This window comes from Strigops habroptila, chromosome 1 (assembly GCF_004027225.2).
Source record: "Strigops habroptila isolate Jane chromosome 1, bStrHab1.2.pri, whole genome shotgun sequence".
Classification (NCBI taxonomy): Eukaryota; Metazoa; Chordata; class Aves; order Psittaciformes; family Psittacidae; genus Strigops; species Strigops habroptila.
In genome coordinates, this window is record NC_044277.2 from 53,890,467 (window position 1) to 53,903,226 (window position 12,760).

Here is a 12,760-nt window from a genome sequence, read left to right on the forward strand (position 1 = left end):
GTGTGGGAGCTGTTTGGAGGTCACTTGCAAGAAGCTACTAGCCCTGTTGAAAAACATCTACGAAAAGGCAAGTTTGGAGCCCAGACCACACAGTCTAGCTGACATCGGACATGTCACAGCAATGTAAGGGCAGGCAGGAGGTAGCCTCCCAGCCTAAGTACAGTTTTTGGGTTATTTATCAATTGATTACCTTAAGTTTGTTCAAGCTGTAGACAGCACCCAAGATTACTCTCCAGGAGGGTTCCAGCTGGGTCACTTTTGGTCAAGCAGATAATGAGGTTCTGTAACTCTGGCCTCAGGGCTCTCTTGCACAACAGCAGAGATTCGGTCAGGCAATAAAGATGTGCATGGACAGATGAATGTCTCCCACCAAGGCTATTTAGGCAATGGCACCCCACAGAAGAGTTGCACTGGCATTAAAACAGGCAGCCAAGCTAGGCAGTTTTCCTCTACCTGGGAAACCGTCAACAGCTACCTAACATGATCATAAAGTAGACTCAGCAGTTGTGGGAGCTTTTTGACTCACTGGAGGGGAAGGAAAATCTCCCTTTTCATTACAAATCAAGCTATTCAGACTACGTGCATTCCAGGGCATGCTCTGTACTGCAGCGACACGAGTTTTCAGGAAAGCTGCTTCGCAGGGGCTGAAACTGCAGACACAACTGCCTTCCCAGTTGCCATTTTCAGGCAGCAGCTTGTTATCTTGCTGGCAAAACCACATCAGAAAACAGCCATGCAAAGATGGCCGTTGGTGAGGCACTGAGCAGGCCCACCCATTTCTTGGGGTGCTGCCACTTCAGCCAAGGCTGCGACGTGCCCCACCGACAACGGGACAGCAGGCCAAGGAATAACGGGAGGAGGCGACCGTGTCCGCATGCAGCAAGGGCAGGGTGCCTCGGTGGGCCACGGTGCACGCCCGCGTTCGCCAGGCGGGCTTCTGGTGACAGCGAAGCAGAGCACGCAGGGGACAGGCGGGCCCGCGGGACCCGCACGGCCGGTGAAAGGCCCATGTCCGCCGGCGGGCTCCGCGGCCCCCCTCACCCGCGGCGGACCGAGGCGCTGACGGACGGGGCGAGGGCGGTCCCCGGCGGGGGCGGCCGTTGGGCGAGCCGCTGCGGGGGGGTGGGGGGAAGGAGGAGGAGGGGAGAGGGAAGGGAAGGGTGGGCGCCCTCAGAGCCCATAAAGCGGCGCCCGGCGGGCGGGCAGCGTGCAGAGCTGGTGGGGGAGTGTCGCCATGAGGGAGATCGTGCACATCCAGGCGGGCCAGTGCGGGAACCAGATCGGCACCAAGGTGAGCCTGAGGGGATACGGGGCTGCAGCTGCCCGGCAGCCGCTTAGTGGAGCCGCTGAAGCACTCTGCGGGACGCGCCCGGGCGCTCCTGTGGGCTGCGCCGCCACATCCGCGGGGATGGGGTGGGATGGGATGGGCAGTGCCAGCCGCCCCTCGCTGCCGGCCGCTGCCTTCCCGTGCCCCCGGTGAGGCGCTGCCGGGAGGCGCCGGGCGCGCTGTGGGCGCGGGGCACCGCGCATCGCGCGTCTCCCCGTGACCATAAAAGGCTTTGGGAAGTGCCGAAACCCAACGGGACCTTTTTATTTATTTATTTATTATTTCTGGTTTATGTTTGAACCGGCCAGGCCGTGGCTCGAAGGCGGGAAAAGGCGGCCCCCGAGCACTGAAGCGTCGCAGCCCGTTGGGGCGAGGAGCTGGGCGGCCGCCGTTTGTTCGTCGCGTTTAAATCCTGGTGCCCGCCGCCCTGTGCCGTCCGGTCCAGGGCAGGGAGGGGCGGCGGGCACGCCAGGAATCCGGCAGCTGCGACCGCGCTGCGCCGCGCCACGGGGCCGCCGTCTCTGCCCGGGCGATGGGGAGGGCTCCGCGGGGGAGTTTCCAACACGCTTCTCCTCCTCCCTTAGTTTTGGGAAGTGATAAGCGATGAGCATGGCATTGACCCAGCCGGAGGCTATGTCGGTGACTCAGCGCTGCAGCTGGAAAGGATCAATGTCTACTACAATGAATCATCTTGTAAGTGTGGGATGGGGAAGGGGTGCAGGATGGCGTTCTCCGTGGGAAGGGGCACAAAAATCGTAGAGTCATGGGGTGGTTTGGGTTGGAACAGACCTGAAAGATGGTCTAGTTCCACCCCCCTCCTTGTCATGGGCAAAGACACCTTACACTAGACAAGGTTGCTCAAGGCCCTGTCCAACCTTGCCTTGAATGTGGCAGTCACAACTTCTCTGGGCAACCTGTTCCAGTGCCTCACCATCCTTACAGTAAAGAACTTCTTCCTAAGATCTAATCTAAATCTACCCTTTTCTGGTTTACAGCTGTTCCCCCTTGTCCTATCACTACATGTTCTGGTAAAAAGTCCCTCCCAGCTCACCCTGTTATACACAGAAAAGATTACTTTCTTATATAAGATATTTTCCTACAAACTGAAAACTGGGTGTTATGTCCCCGGGCAAAGAGAAGTGTCACAAGGGGCTGTACTTAAGGTCTGGAGGTGGAGGTTTGTTTATTATTTCACACTATGCTAGGTGTTTGCTCCTTTAACATATGATTACTTCATCAGCTGTGTCTTATCAATTACCCCAGATTAAACTGTTTGTTATATGAACCTGTATCTGTAGCACTGTCTCTGATTTCATGACTGAGAGGGTTGGGCCACAACTAATTGAGAACTCCAGGGTGATTCATTAATAAGATGCCAAAGGTGCCCAAATCCTCTGAGTCAGTCAGGTGTTGAAGGGTGTTAACTGTAAAATGTGGATCGTACATCCTTTGGTCTATTGACATGAACCTGCAAGTGTGAATGTTTCATCTCTTGTCCAGCTTGGCTTAATTCATATTATTTGCCCGAGTTTCCTTGAACACTTTCAACTGAATACAGCTCCTTTATTTTGTGCTTTGTGGTAGATGTGCGAACTACTACTGTTTGCCGCCTACACCAAATAGCTTTCAGTGGAGGTCAATCCTTCAAGCATAAAAACTTGTGAGATGTATTAGGATTGTTTGAACATAAACCCTTCACTCACCCTATTATTCACAGAAAATATTATCTACTTTCTTATAAAGAACAAGTCAACCATTTTTTCTAATTAGAAACTTCCCTCCCTCATATCTATTGCTGAAAAAGGGCTTGTAAAACATAATATGCCATCTGTGGGACCCCAAAGATGTCAGGTCTGTTTTTCAAGCAGAATTAATTTGTCCCTGTGGTGCTGGGGCTTTTCACCACCATCATTTCCTGTATAGGGAATATTTACATGTGTACATCTATACTAGACTAATAATATGAGACAATATGATTGTATTGAGAGCTATAACCGTGTTGCTTATTTTGGAACATTAAGGGCATGCTTACTTTTTATTGTAGCCCAGAAATTTGTACCAAGAGCAGTCTTGGTGGACTTGGAGCCGGGAACCATGGATAGTGTGCGATCTGGTCCTTTCGGTCAGCTCTTTCGGCCTGATAATTTCATCTTTGGTATGTGGATGTCACTTTTTTAAGAAACCCAGGACTAAATGGTTCACTCAGGACTGAATGGTCAAAAAGCATTTAATCTCCCTATTCCAAAGTGATGGTCAGTACTGAGAAATCCTAATATCTTAACAGTGCAATTGCAATTATCTGTAAGTCATCTGAAAGATCCCGTTAAGTAAAAAAGTCGTTCCGTTACTCATTCCTTGAGTTAGCAAACTACTGAAAGTTTCCTATGTTATCCAGATTTCATTTGCTTTCCATATATATGAACTCTGGAGAAATCCTGAGACCACTTCTTTACAATAAATTGCATGGAAATTCTGCAGAAAATGGAGAGGGGAGGAGGGGGGGGAACCCTCAACCACAAACAAACCAGACTGCCCTTCACTTGAATTCACGTTAAAAGCTTGAGCACTGAATTGTTTATAGGCTGTGTATTTGAACTTTTTCAGCAGATTCCCTACAGTACAGTAAACAGTGGAAGAAGACCAGTTACTGGGTTGTTTTCCAGTATAATGAGGAACAGTCTGAGAGTATATGGGGAACTTCTGGTTTTGCAGTGTTTTTTGTAGAGGGTTGTTCTGGCCTTTACTATTTTACTTTGGACTTGTGTTGTATTTTCCATTTAAGCTTAGAAATGCACATGACGACGATTAAATTACATTGCATCCTTATGAAGTACAGAAGCGTTATTGGTCCCTTTGCACTAAAGGAGAAAGTGTGTGAAAATTAAGTGATCCGCTTGCTGAAACATGAAGTCTGAATGAAACCTACCATGAGAACTCTTGTGTCCTTTTGGTTTCTAAGTTTGCACCAGCCACAAAAACATTTCCCTCTGCCAAGGCAAGCTTAGGTTGCAACTTAGTTTGGTATATTATGTATACATAAGGAAGGAACAATGCCAGCGTCAGACAGAGGAAAGATAAACATTATTTGGGTGGTATAAAACAAACTTAAGTCTGGGTTGTTGCTGTTGAGGTAGAGAGTCATACAGAGTATCTGACAAAACTTCTAATACTATCCCTATTCTCTTGTATATTCCACGTCAGCAAAGTTAAGGGTCTCTTTCAAAGCAGCTTTCAGTTACTACAAGTAGACGTAAGCTTGGGGAGAAAAGCCCAAGGCAGCTTTATGAAGTATGCTTCTATATTCAGGTTCCTCCTTTCATTCCCTTTGTCCTGCATGGACCACACAAGCCCTCCGAAAGTGAATTCATCTGACCTATGGAAATACTTGAACTGGCGCTTTGCAGTTTGGCACGCCACCAGTAAAACCAGAGCAAAATCAGTTCAGAATGTCTTCAACAATAGTCCAGTTCAGTGTACTCCCCTTCCTGCCAAGATAACAATGAACCAACAGCATGTGATCAACTTGTATCTGACAGAGGCCCCTGCCAGCATCAGGCACTGTCCTCCTAACCTGCTGAATAACGTAGAATAGCTGAGTGCTGAGGTAATGATCTTCTCTGTCAAAAGCCAACAAAGCATTTTGTTTTCTCTCTTAAAAATCTGGCCTGGGCCTACAAAGGCATTTGTGGCAGAAGCTGGCAGTCCCATACTTGCTGTACCTCAGGCTGGTAGGGCTCATTCTAATGGGGATGTTTTCTATCTCTGCTTGTACATACCTGCATGTGCCCATGTCTCCATAGCAAGTAACCATGGGCCATCGAGATTTAATTCAGCTATATTGAGTACATGATCACACACTCCAGATACATGAGTTTTAGCTCAGACCAGCAGGAGATTGAGATGGACACAAAATAATCCTTGTGCTTTAATGCTTGTGTTGACAAGGTAGTGACCTAAAAGGTGAATAAGTGCAGGTGGAATGATCTTGCTGTATGAGAGCAGCAGGTATTCTGGGTGCCTAACAGCATACAACTGCCCACCAGGAACTGCTGTGCACTCTGGTGTATCTGCTCTTGTTAACCAGTTTTCATTTGTACATTACTGCATTTGTTTGTTTTCTTGCGTGCACCCTTGCCAGCTTTGCCATTATAGATACCACCCTAATTTAAGGCAGGTGCAACCACAAAGTGGCTGTTAGCCAATCAAAGGAGCCATTTTTTCCTCTCTAAAACATCCCTTGGGTTCTGTACCAAGGCTGTTCACACTAGGCTTCAGACAGTTAGTGTGCAAGTTACTGATCTCTCTTCCCATGTTTGTCTTTTTAAAGTGGTGAAGAGAGGAAAGGAGTGAAAGAAGATTGCAGGAAATAGTTGCCATTTTAGGAATTAAAAAATAAATTAACTGTTAGACAAATGGCTTCTGTTCATGTGCAGCTCAACCTGCGCATGTGTGATAACCCTACAATGTGTTGGAGAAACAAATAGTGGTAGAAGGATCTGGAGGCACCAAGAATGCAGAAAAGTTGCGTATCGCTTTGTGTAAATGTCCTTTAGATCTCAATAAATGCACAGTGAGAAAAGGCAGAGGCAGGAGGCTAGAGATGGGCTGCATAGAACACAGAGCTCCTAGGACTGGCACAAGATCTGCCAAGTCCTGATTTTGTGGACACAGGCTCATTTTCCTCCTAGAGATTTAATCTTGGTAGAATTTGATCATTTTATGTGTTTGTCTAAGATTTCCAGAGGTCTGCTAGGTACTTGGTAAGTGGAGGGCATCTAGTAGGGTTTCAAAGGGTCATCATCAAGATTTCCAGGTGTGTGGCAGCCTTGTCAGAGCCATGGCGCCTCCAGACTATACTGTATTGTCATGGGTAAGAAGTCTGGAGCCTCCAGAGCTCATTGTATGTGTTCTGGGCGGTGGTGGTCTTACAGTGCTGTAGAGCCAATGGGTCTGGAAGTAGTGTCACTTTACTGGGCATATATGTGTGCACAGCAGGAACTCTCAAATGAAAATGTTGGAGACCCTAGGCAGGTGGGTGACTAGTGGGTCAAGTGCAGTGTTGCCGTGGGAGTAGCTGATAGTTGTGGGCTGGAGGGGATCCGTTAGTACTGGTGTAGGCAGCTGCTGCTACAGTTCCACTAAGCAGTTTAGATATGGTCATATTAGTGCAATAGAGAGAGGTGATAGTAGTCGTGTGGGCATCCAGAAGTTTGTCTGACTCAGATTAAGACTGAAGGAGTCTAGTGCAGTGAAGGGCATGAAGCAGTACAGGTCCACCTCTGTGTTGCACGTTTTACCTCCTAATTTTTTGCAAATTTAAATTGCAAAGTAAGCAAAAGCAAATGAAATCACTGATTCTTCCCCCCTCCATGACATATCATTTCCTCATTTGTAAGAGTAATTGCCATTCTCCTCTTACCTTGGTTTTTTTGTGCCTATTCTCCGTTCTGTCTGCCCACCGAAAAAGAATGACATGTTTACACAAGAGGCAATCTATGAAATAAAGTCCTAAACTCATAACTTAGCTCTGTTAAGATCCTTCTGCATCTTGGAGTGATGTCTGCTTGTTAGTGTGCATCCTGATGTGCTGCCCTGTCTGTCGCAGAGAAACTGCCTAAGCAGACTGCAGGTGGTTATGAACATATTTAATTATGGAAGGATATTACTTTGTGTTTTGCCCAGCTGGACAGGAAGCACTGAGCTCCCTGGGTTTGAAGAGAGAAAAACATAGCAACATGAGAACAATGTATTAGCTAAGCCAATACATCATGAGGAAAGCAAGCATTTACCCAGTGAAAATAAAGTGCATCATATTTAAACAATATCCCAGCAAGCAGTTTCCCTGATTCATATGTTTGGCACCAACACAGTGCACTGGGAATTGAAATGAGATGTGGTAAATAGGAAGAAAAGGGAAGGTCTTGGAGAGCAATGCAGAAGTTGATAGTTCTATACCTAATTCTGAAAGTACTGGTTGAGGTTGAAACTAGATGATCTTTAAGATCCCTTCCAACCCAAACCATTCTGTGATTCTGTGACTCTTGAGTAGCACTCATGAGAGTACCACTAGGTGAGTTCAGTGGCATAGTGTAGGTATGTAGTAGCCACCATGAGTATTAAAAAAACTGGTCTCCAGTGTAATCCTCCTTGTTATCGTTATTTTGTTATTACTTAACAAAACAGTGACCATAGCAAAGGATCCAGACTGTGCATCTTAATAAACTGAGTGGCACATAAAAGGAGAATGGAAGCCCTGGGGAGAATATAAGGGGCTCATGAAACATCAGTAATCCAATTATGCAAGTTGCTTTGCAGATCCTGAAGAACAGTGAATTTGTAGGGAAACAAGTAAAAGCTAAAAGGCATGTAATAACTTCCCAGGTTTTGAAATTACATTCTTAAAGCTTCTGTCAACCAGTATTTTCATCCAGGCTAGGTAACCATGACTTAAAAAAGGTATAGTTCTCGATATAACAGTATAAATAGGACTTCTGAAGCCCAGACTTATCTTTGAATGACAACAGTGCCCGTGTTCCAGGGGAACGGTCCAAGAACCTTTCATTCAGAAATGTGTATCTGTGATTTAGCTTTGTAAGTGTCATGGTCCTTATAAACAGAAAGTATTAAAAGATTAAACAGTTGTCTTGTGTTTATGGAATAAGGAGAGTTGGGAGTGTGAAAGCTTTCAAAACAAGGAGCCAAGGCCATCTTTGTGTTTATAGAAGGTTAAATACCAAAAAATTAAAAAAACTCCAAATACCCAAAAGGCATAAACGAAAGCTACCAGGGATTTGAGGCAAAAGGAGACTATTTGAAAGGTTTATGTTGATACTTCCAAATACATTTGTAGGCAAAACTGAAAAGCACAGTTATCTACCTGACTGATTTATAGCAGCTTTTGTTACAGATGTGAATCCATTTAGTATGCAAATACCAAACCTTGCCAATAATATTGTATATTTTCTTTTCCTATTGTATACTATTTTAGGTCAAACTGGTGCAGGAAACAACTGGGCTAAAGGACACTATACAGAAGGGGCAGAGTTGGTTGACTCTGTACTTGATGTAGTCAGAAAAGAGTGCGAACACTGCGATTGTTTGCAAGGATTTCAGCTCACTCATTCCCTGGGAGGAGGGACAGGGTCTGGCATGGGAACCCTACTCATCAGCAAGATACGAGAGGAATATCCGGACAGGATAATGAATACCTTTAGTGTCATGCCCTCTCCGAAGGTTTCTGATACAGTGGTGGAGCCTTATAATGCTACCCTCTCTGTCCACCAACTGGTTGAAAATACAGATGAAACCTACTGCATCGACAACGAAGCTTTGTATGACATTTGCTTCCGCACCCTGAAGCTCACCACTCCAACATACGGGGATTTAAACCACTTGGTTTCTGCTACCATGAGTGGGGTAACTACATCCCTGCGTTTTCCGGGCCAACTAAATGCTGACCTCCGGAAGCTGGCAGTAAATATGGTCCCTTTCCCACGCCTTCACTTTTTCATGCCAGGCTTCGCTCCTTTGACAGCCCGAGGCAGCCAGCAATACCGAGCACTCACCGTGCCAGAGCTCACCCAGCAGATGTTTGATGCCAAAAATATGATGGCAGCCTGTGACCCAAGACATGGGCGATACTTGACAGTGGCTACCGTCTTCCGCGGTCCCATGTCCATGAAGGAGGTTGATGAGCAGATGTTGGCCATTCAGAACAAGAACAGCAGTTACTTCGTGGAGTGGATCCCAAACAATGTCAAGGTGGCAGTGTGCGACATACCTCCTCGTGGCCTCAAAATGGCTTCCACCTTCATCGGCAACAGTACTGCTATTCAAGAGCTCTTCAAAAGGATCTCAGAGCAGTTTTCGGCCATGTTCAGGAGAAAGGCCTTCCTTCACTGGTTTACAGGAGAAGGAATGGATGAAATGGAATTTACAGAAGCAGAAAGCAACATGAATGATCTGGTTTCAGAGTATCAGCAATACCAAGAAGCAACAGCAAATGATGGAGAGGAAGCGTTTGAAGATGATGAAGAAGAACTTAATGAATAAAAAAATGAGGTGCACTATTTTCCAGGCCAAATTCTCAAATCTGGATTTCTAATAATTACATTTATAAATGTGTATTTAGGCTTAAAAAAAAAAAAATAAAAAAGCATGAGTTTCAGATGTTAGAGATGGTCTTCAGAGTCCATGTTGATCACTGAGCACTGAGGACATTCAGCACTTCTGGAAATCAGGTCGTTTCTATTCCGTAAGGCATTCAGTTAAGACTTTGGCCAAGAGTCTGAACACAGAGATTGCCAGTTTGGGATCTTTTTTTTCCAAACAAAGTTTGTCACCCTGAAGTTGTACAAGAAAAAATGTAAAATAGACATGAAAATCAATAAAAAGGAGCTGCACTGTTTTCATCCAATTAGGAGTAAGAAATCTTGTGGGTTTGAAGTATTCATTCTATACTGAATGTACAATACTGAACTGCCAGGAACAAAATGTATTCATAATAAAGAGAAGAAAAAGCTTTTAGGTATTCTGTACAGTGTCTGTTAACAGTGATATTTGATTCCAGTCCTCTAAAAACAAAATAAAAAAGATTAGTATCCTCTCCAGCAAACGTGGTTTGGGCAGTCAATGCTGTATCAATATCCAGTGAGCTGCAGGCCAGAGGCTGGATTTGTGCTATGCGACTTCATCACTTGCTGCTGAATAATCACAGATTATATATATGAAATCTATCCATTTGTGATGTGTTCCTTAAGGACCCTTGGAGTTTGAAGCAGCTCCCCAATGCCTTGTTGGTCCCCTGTCTTTCTGGCTTTTACCAGTTACTGGTGCTTATTCATATCTTCTTTCCACCTAGCTGAAACTCAGATACTCCACAGAACATGGATCTCCCTACCTAGGGTTGTAAGTTCACCACACCTATAGATTCTATGGATGTCTTGTTACCCAGATAGATTAAAATCACTGGACAGATTAAGGTGAAAGTACAAATAAAATTATCCTCAATATTCACAGCTGACAAAATGGAAGATGAACAACAGTTTACCCGCTTACACTGAAGCTGAAACAGAAAGGCCTCTTTCACAGCTGACTTGCCACCTTGACGGAGTGACTGTTGGACATTCACTCCATGCATGCTTTATGTTTCTGCTCATATCAATTAAACAGCCCTTTGCCATTACAGAGCCTCTACCAGAGAACACTCTGTCTACATGGAGTCTCTTATTTAGGTCAGTTTCTAGGCAACAAAACAAGCAAACAGAGGAGAAACCCTCTGGAAATCCAAACTTTAAATGTTTCGGGAACTCTTCACCCTTTCTTGTCACCTTCAGAAGCACTTTCTAAGCAAAAGTGTTGCTCAATACTTAAAAAGGCACTTTACAAACACAGCATGATTGCCAAAGATCCACTGCTCCTAATAAGATGATATTGTGTTCTGGTAGCTTGGGATTCAGGGAATGACACAGTATTTTATAAACTATGTGAACCAGGCAGCTGTTAATCATAAAAGCTGAAGCTGTCTGCCTGCTTTTGTTCTACACAGAAATGGAAAAAAACTAGTTTTAATCAAGCGCAAGGGTTTTTTTATATGAAGTGACTTCAAGAGTTGAAACACAGTCATTGGAAAGTAGTAACCAAACTTGCTTTGGCACAGGTGTGGAAACAGAGCTGGGCTGGGCCTGACTGATGGGCTTCTGGTGGTGTGGGGTCAGTGACTGCACAGGGGCCACAGTCTTGGCAGTGGCTGGTGATGCCTGAAGAATTCACAGCCAGCAACAGCACACCTTTAAATATGCATTGCATAAATGTTGTGAGGTGGTGTGGCTATGTATCATGGTGTGAGATTAAGTTAAAACACAACATGCATTAACGAGAAATTAACATTTAGTACAATACAAAGCAAAATCCGTAGGGAATAAAGCCATAAAACTTGGAAGTTTAGTTGAAGGTTTGTAAACAGCAGGCTGTTAGCTCCTAGGAGGAGAAGGTGTTGCAGGCTGAGAGCCTGCCAGCACACAGCTGCGGCACAGGCTTTTCAATTAAAGCACTAGCACTGCTTGTTCTGAATGAAGTAGCACCAACTATCCCACAGCTTGTAGAACTGCATTTTGTTGTAGTACGTAACTCGTAGCTAGGTCCCAGCCATCAATTCTGATATTGCTGTGGTAAAGAAAGAGGTTGATACCTTAAAAAAGCCAGGAATCTTGGAGTTCCTAAATAATTGACTGACTTGGTGAACCAGCCTGTTTTCTGTTGCTCTTCATACACTCACTCAACTCCAGCATATAGACTGAGCCCATGGACTCCAGACCCGACAACGTCCTCTGATCCTGCTTTGACTCCTAGCTGTGCTTCCACATGTGCTTACTTGCAGCTGCTTAATGTGAATTTCTAGAATGTGTGGAGGTGGGGGAAGCAAACTAATGCCCTCTTCAGAAATTAAAGGAGACAGATCTTCCATCTGATCTTAGGGGAAATAAACCCAACCCACCAAAAGGTACTCAGCAACCTGTAGTAGGGACATGGCCAGAGGAGCAGCCTGCATGTAAGCAGTAAGAAAGTCACGGGAAGCACAAATGCTTCCTGTTCCGCTTCAGTCAACCAAATCTAATCACCTTCCATTCCTGACATAAAATTGAAAATTGTTTAGTAAAAGGTTTGGCGCACAATTCCTTCCGCTGCACTTCCTTTCAAATAACTTCCTGCTTTTTCCGATGAAACTTCTCTTTTATTTTGAAAGCTACCTGAGTCCCACCCAACTTTGTTCCTCATCTTTTCACACTGCTCACCTATGTGTTTTTTATTTCCCTCCTAGTTTTCAACCTAGTCTCTTGCACTTTGGTGTCTCTGCCTAGCCCACCTTCAGTCCTCTCCTTTTTACTGCTTTGCACCTGGCCACAGAGAAATCCCTAGAAGCAGGCTGCTGGGACAAGCCAGACCTAAGGAGGCCTAGAGGTGCAGCTCTGGTACCGCCCAGAGACAAGAACCTCTACCAGCATCAGGATGAGGGGAGAAAAAGGGCAACCTACACAACTGAAACCACATGAAAACAGGGAGCAGGCGAGGCATGCCGTGGGAAGAAGGTATCAAGACAGAAACTGGAATCTAACCTGGTGGGCCAGCCCCTTTGCAAAGCCACTCTGGTTGAAGCCAGCAGTTTACAGACATCGTAGTCCCCACATGTGCTCCCTTAACCAAGCCACCTTAGGTGCTTGATTTTGCTGCATCTCTGTTCCTACTCTCGCATTTGTATCTCCTTAGGAAAATGCGGTCACCTCCTGGGAATGAGGTCAGGCTGGAAAAGAAGGTCTAGACCTCCTCCTTCTCCCAGCATCAGGAGGAGCAGTGAATGCGGTGGCTCCCTTGGTGCTGTGCAAGCCCCTGCTAGTTGAAGCAGCACTGCTCAGTGTTTGCAACAGAAATTACTCT

At 45.4% G+C, this 12,760-nt stretch overlaps 1 protein-coding gene across 4 annotated transcripts; it reads left to right on the forward strand.

Moving 5' to 3' along the window:
• The first annotated feature begins 890 nt into the window (after positions 1–890).
• Positions 891–9,941, forward strand: TUBB6 (tubulin beta 6 class V). Of its 4 annotated transcripts, none has more exons than XM_030477902.1 (4): positions 891–1,291; positions 1,912–2,020; positions 3,372–3,482; positions 8,316–9,941. In XM_030477902.1, exons 1-4 carry the CDS (start codon positions 1,235–1,237, stop codon positions 9,377–9,379), a joined length of 1,341 nt encoding a protein of 446 aa, XP_030333762.1. In that variant the 5' UTR covers positions 891–1,234; the 3' UTR covers positions 9,380–9,941. The 4 variants fall into 4 exon arrangements, with proteins under 4 accessions (XP_030333762.1, XP_030333790.1, XP_030333780.1 ...); XM_030477930.1 differs by having other exon boundaries at positions 1,175–1,291; positions 1,912–2,098; XM_030477911.1 differs by having other exon boundaries at positions 1,241–1,291; positions 1,636–2,020.
• The last annotated feature ends 2,819 nt before the right edge of the window (positions 9,942–12,760 follow it).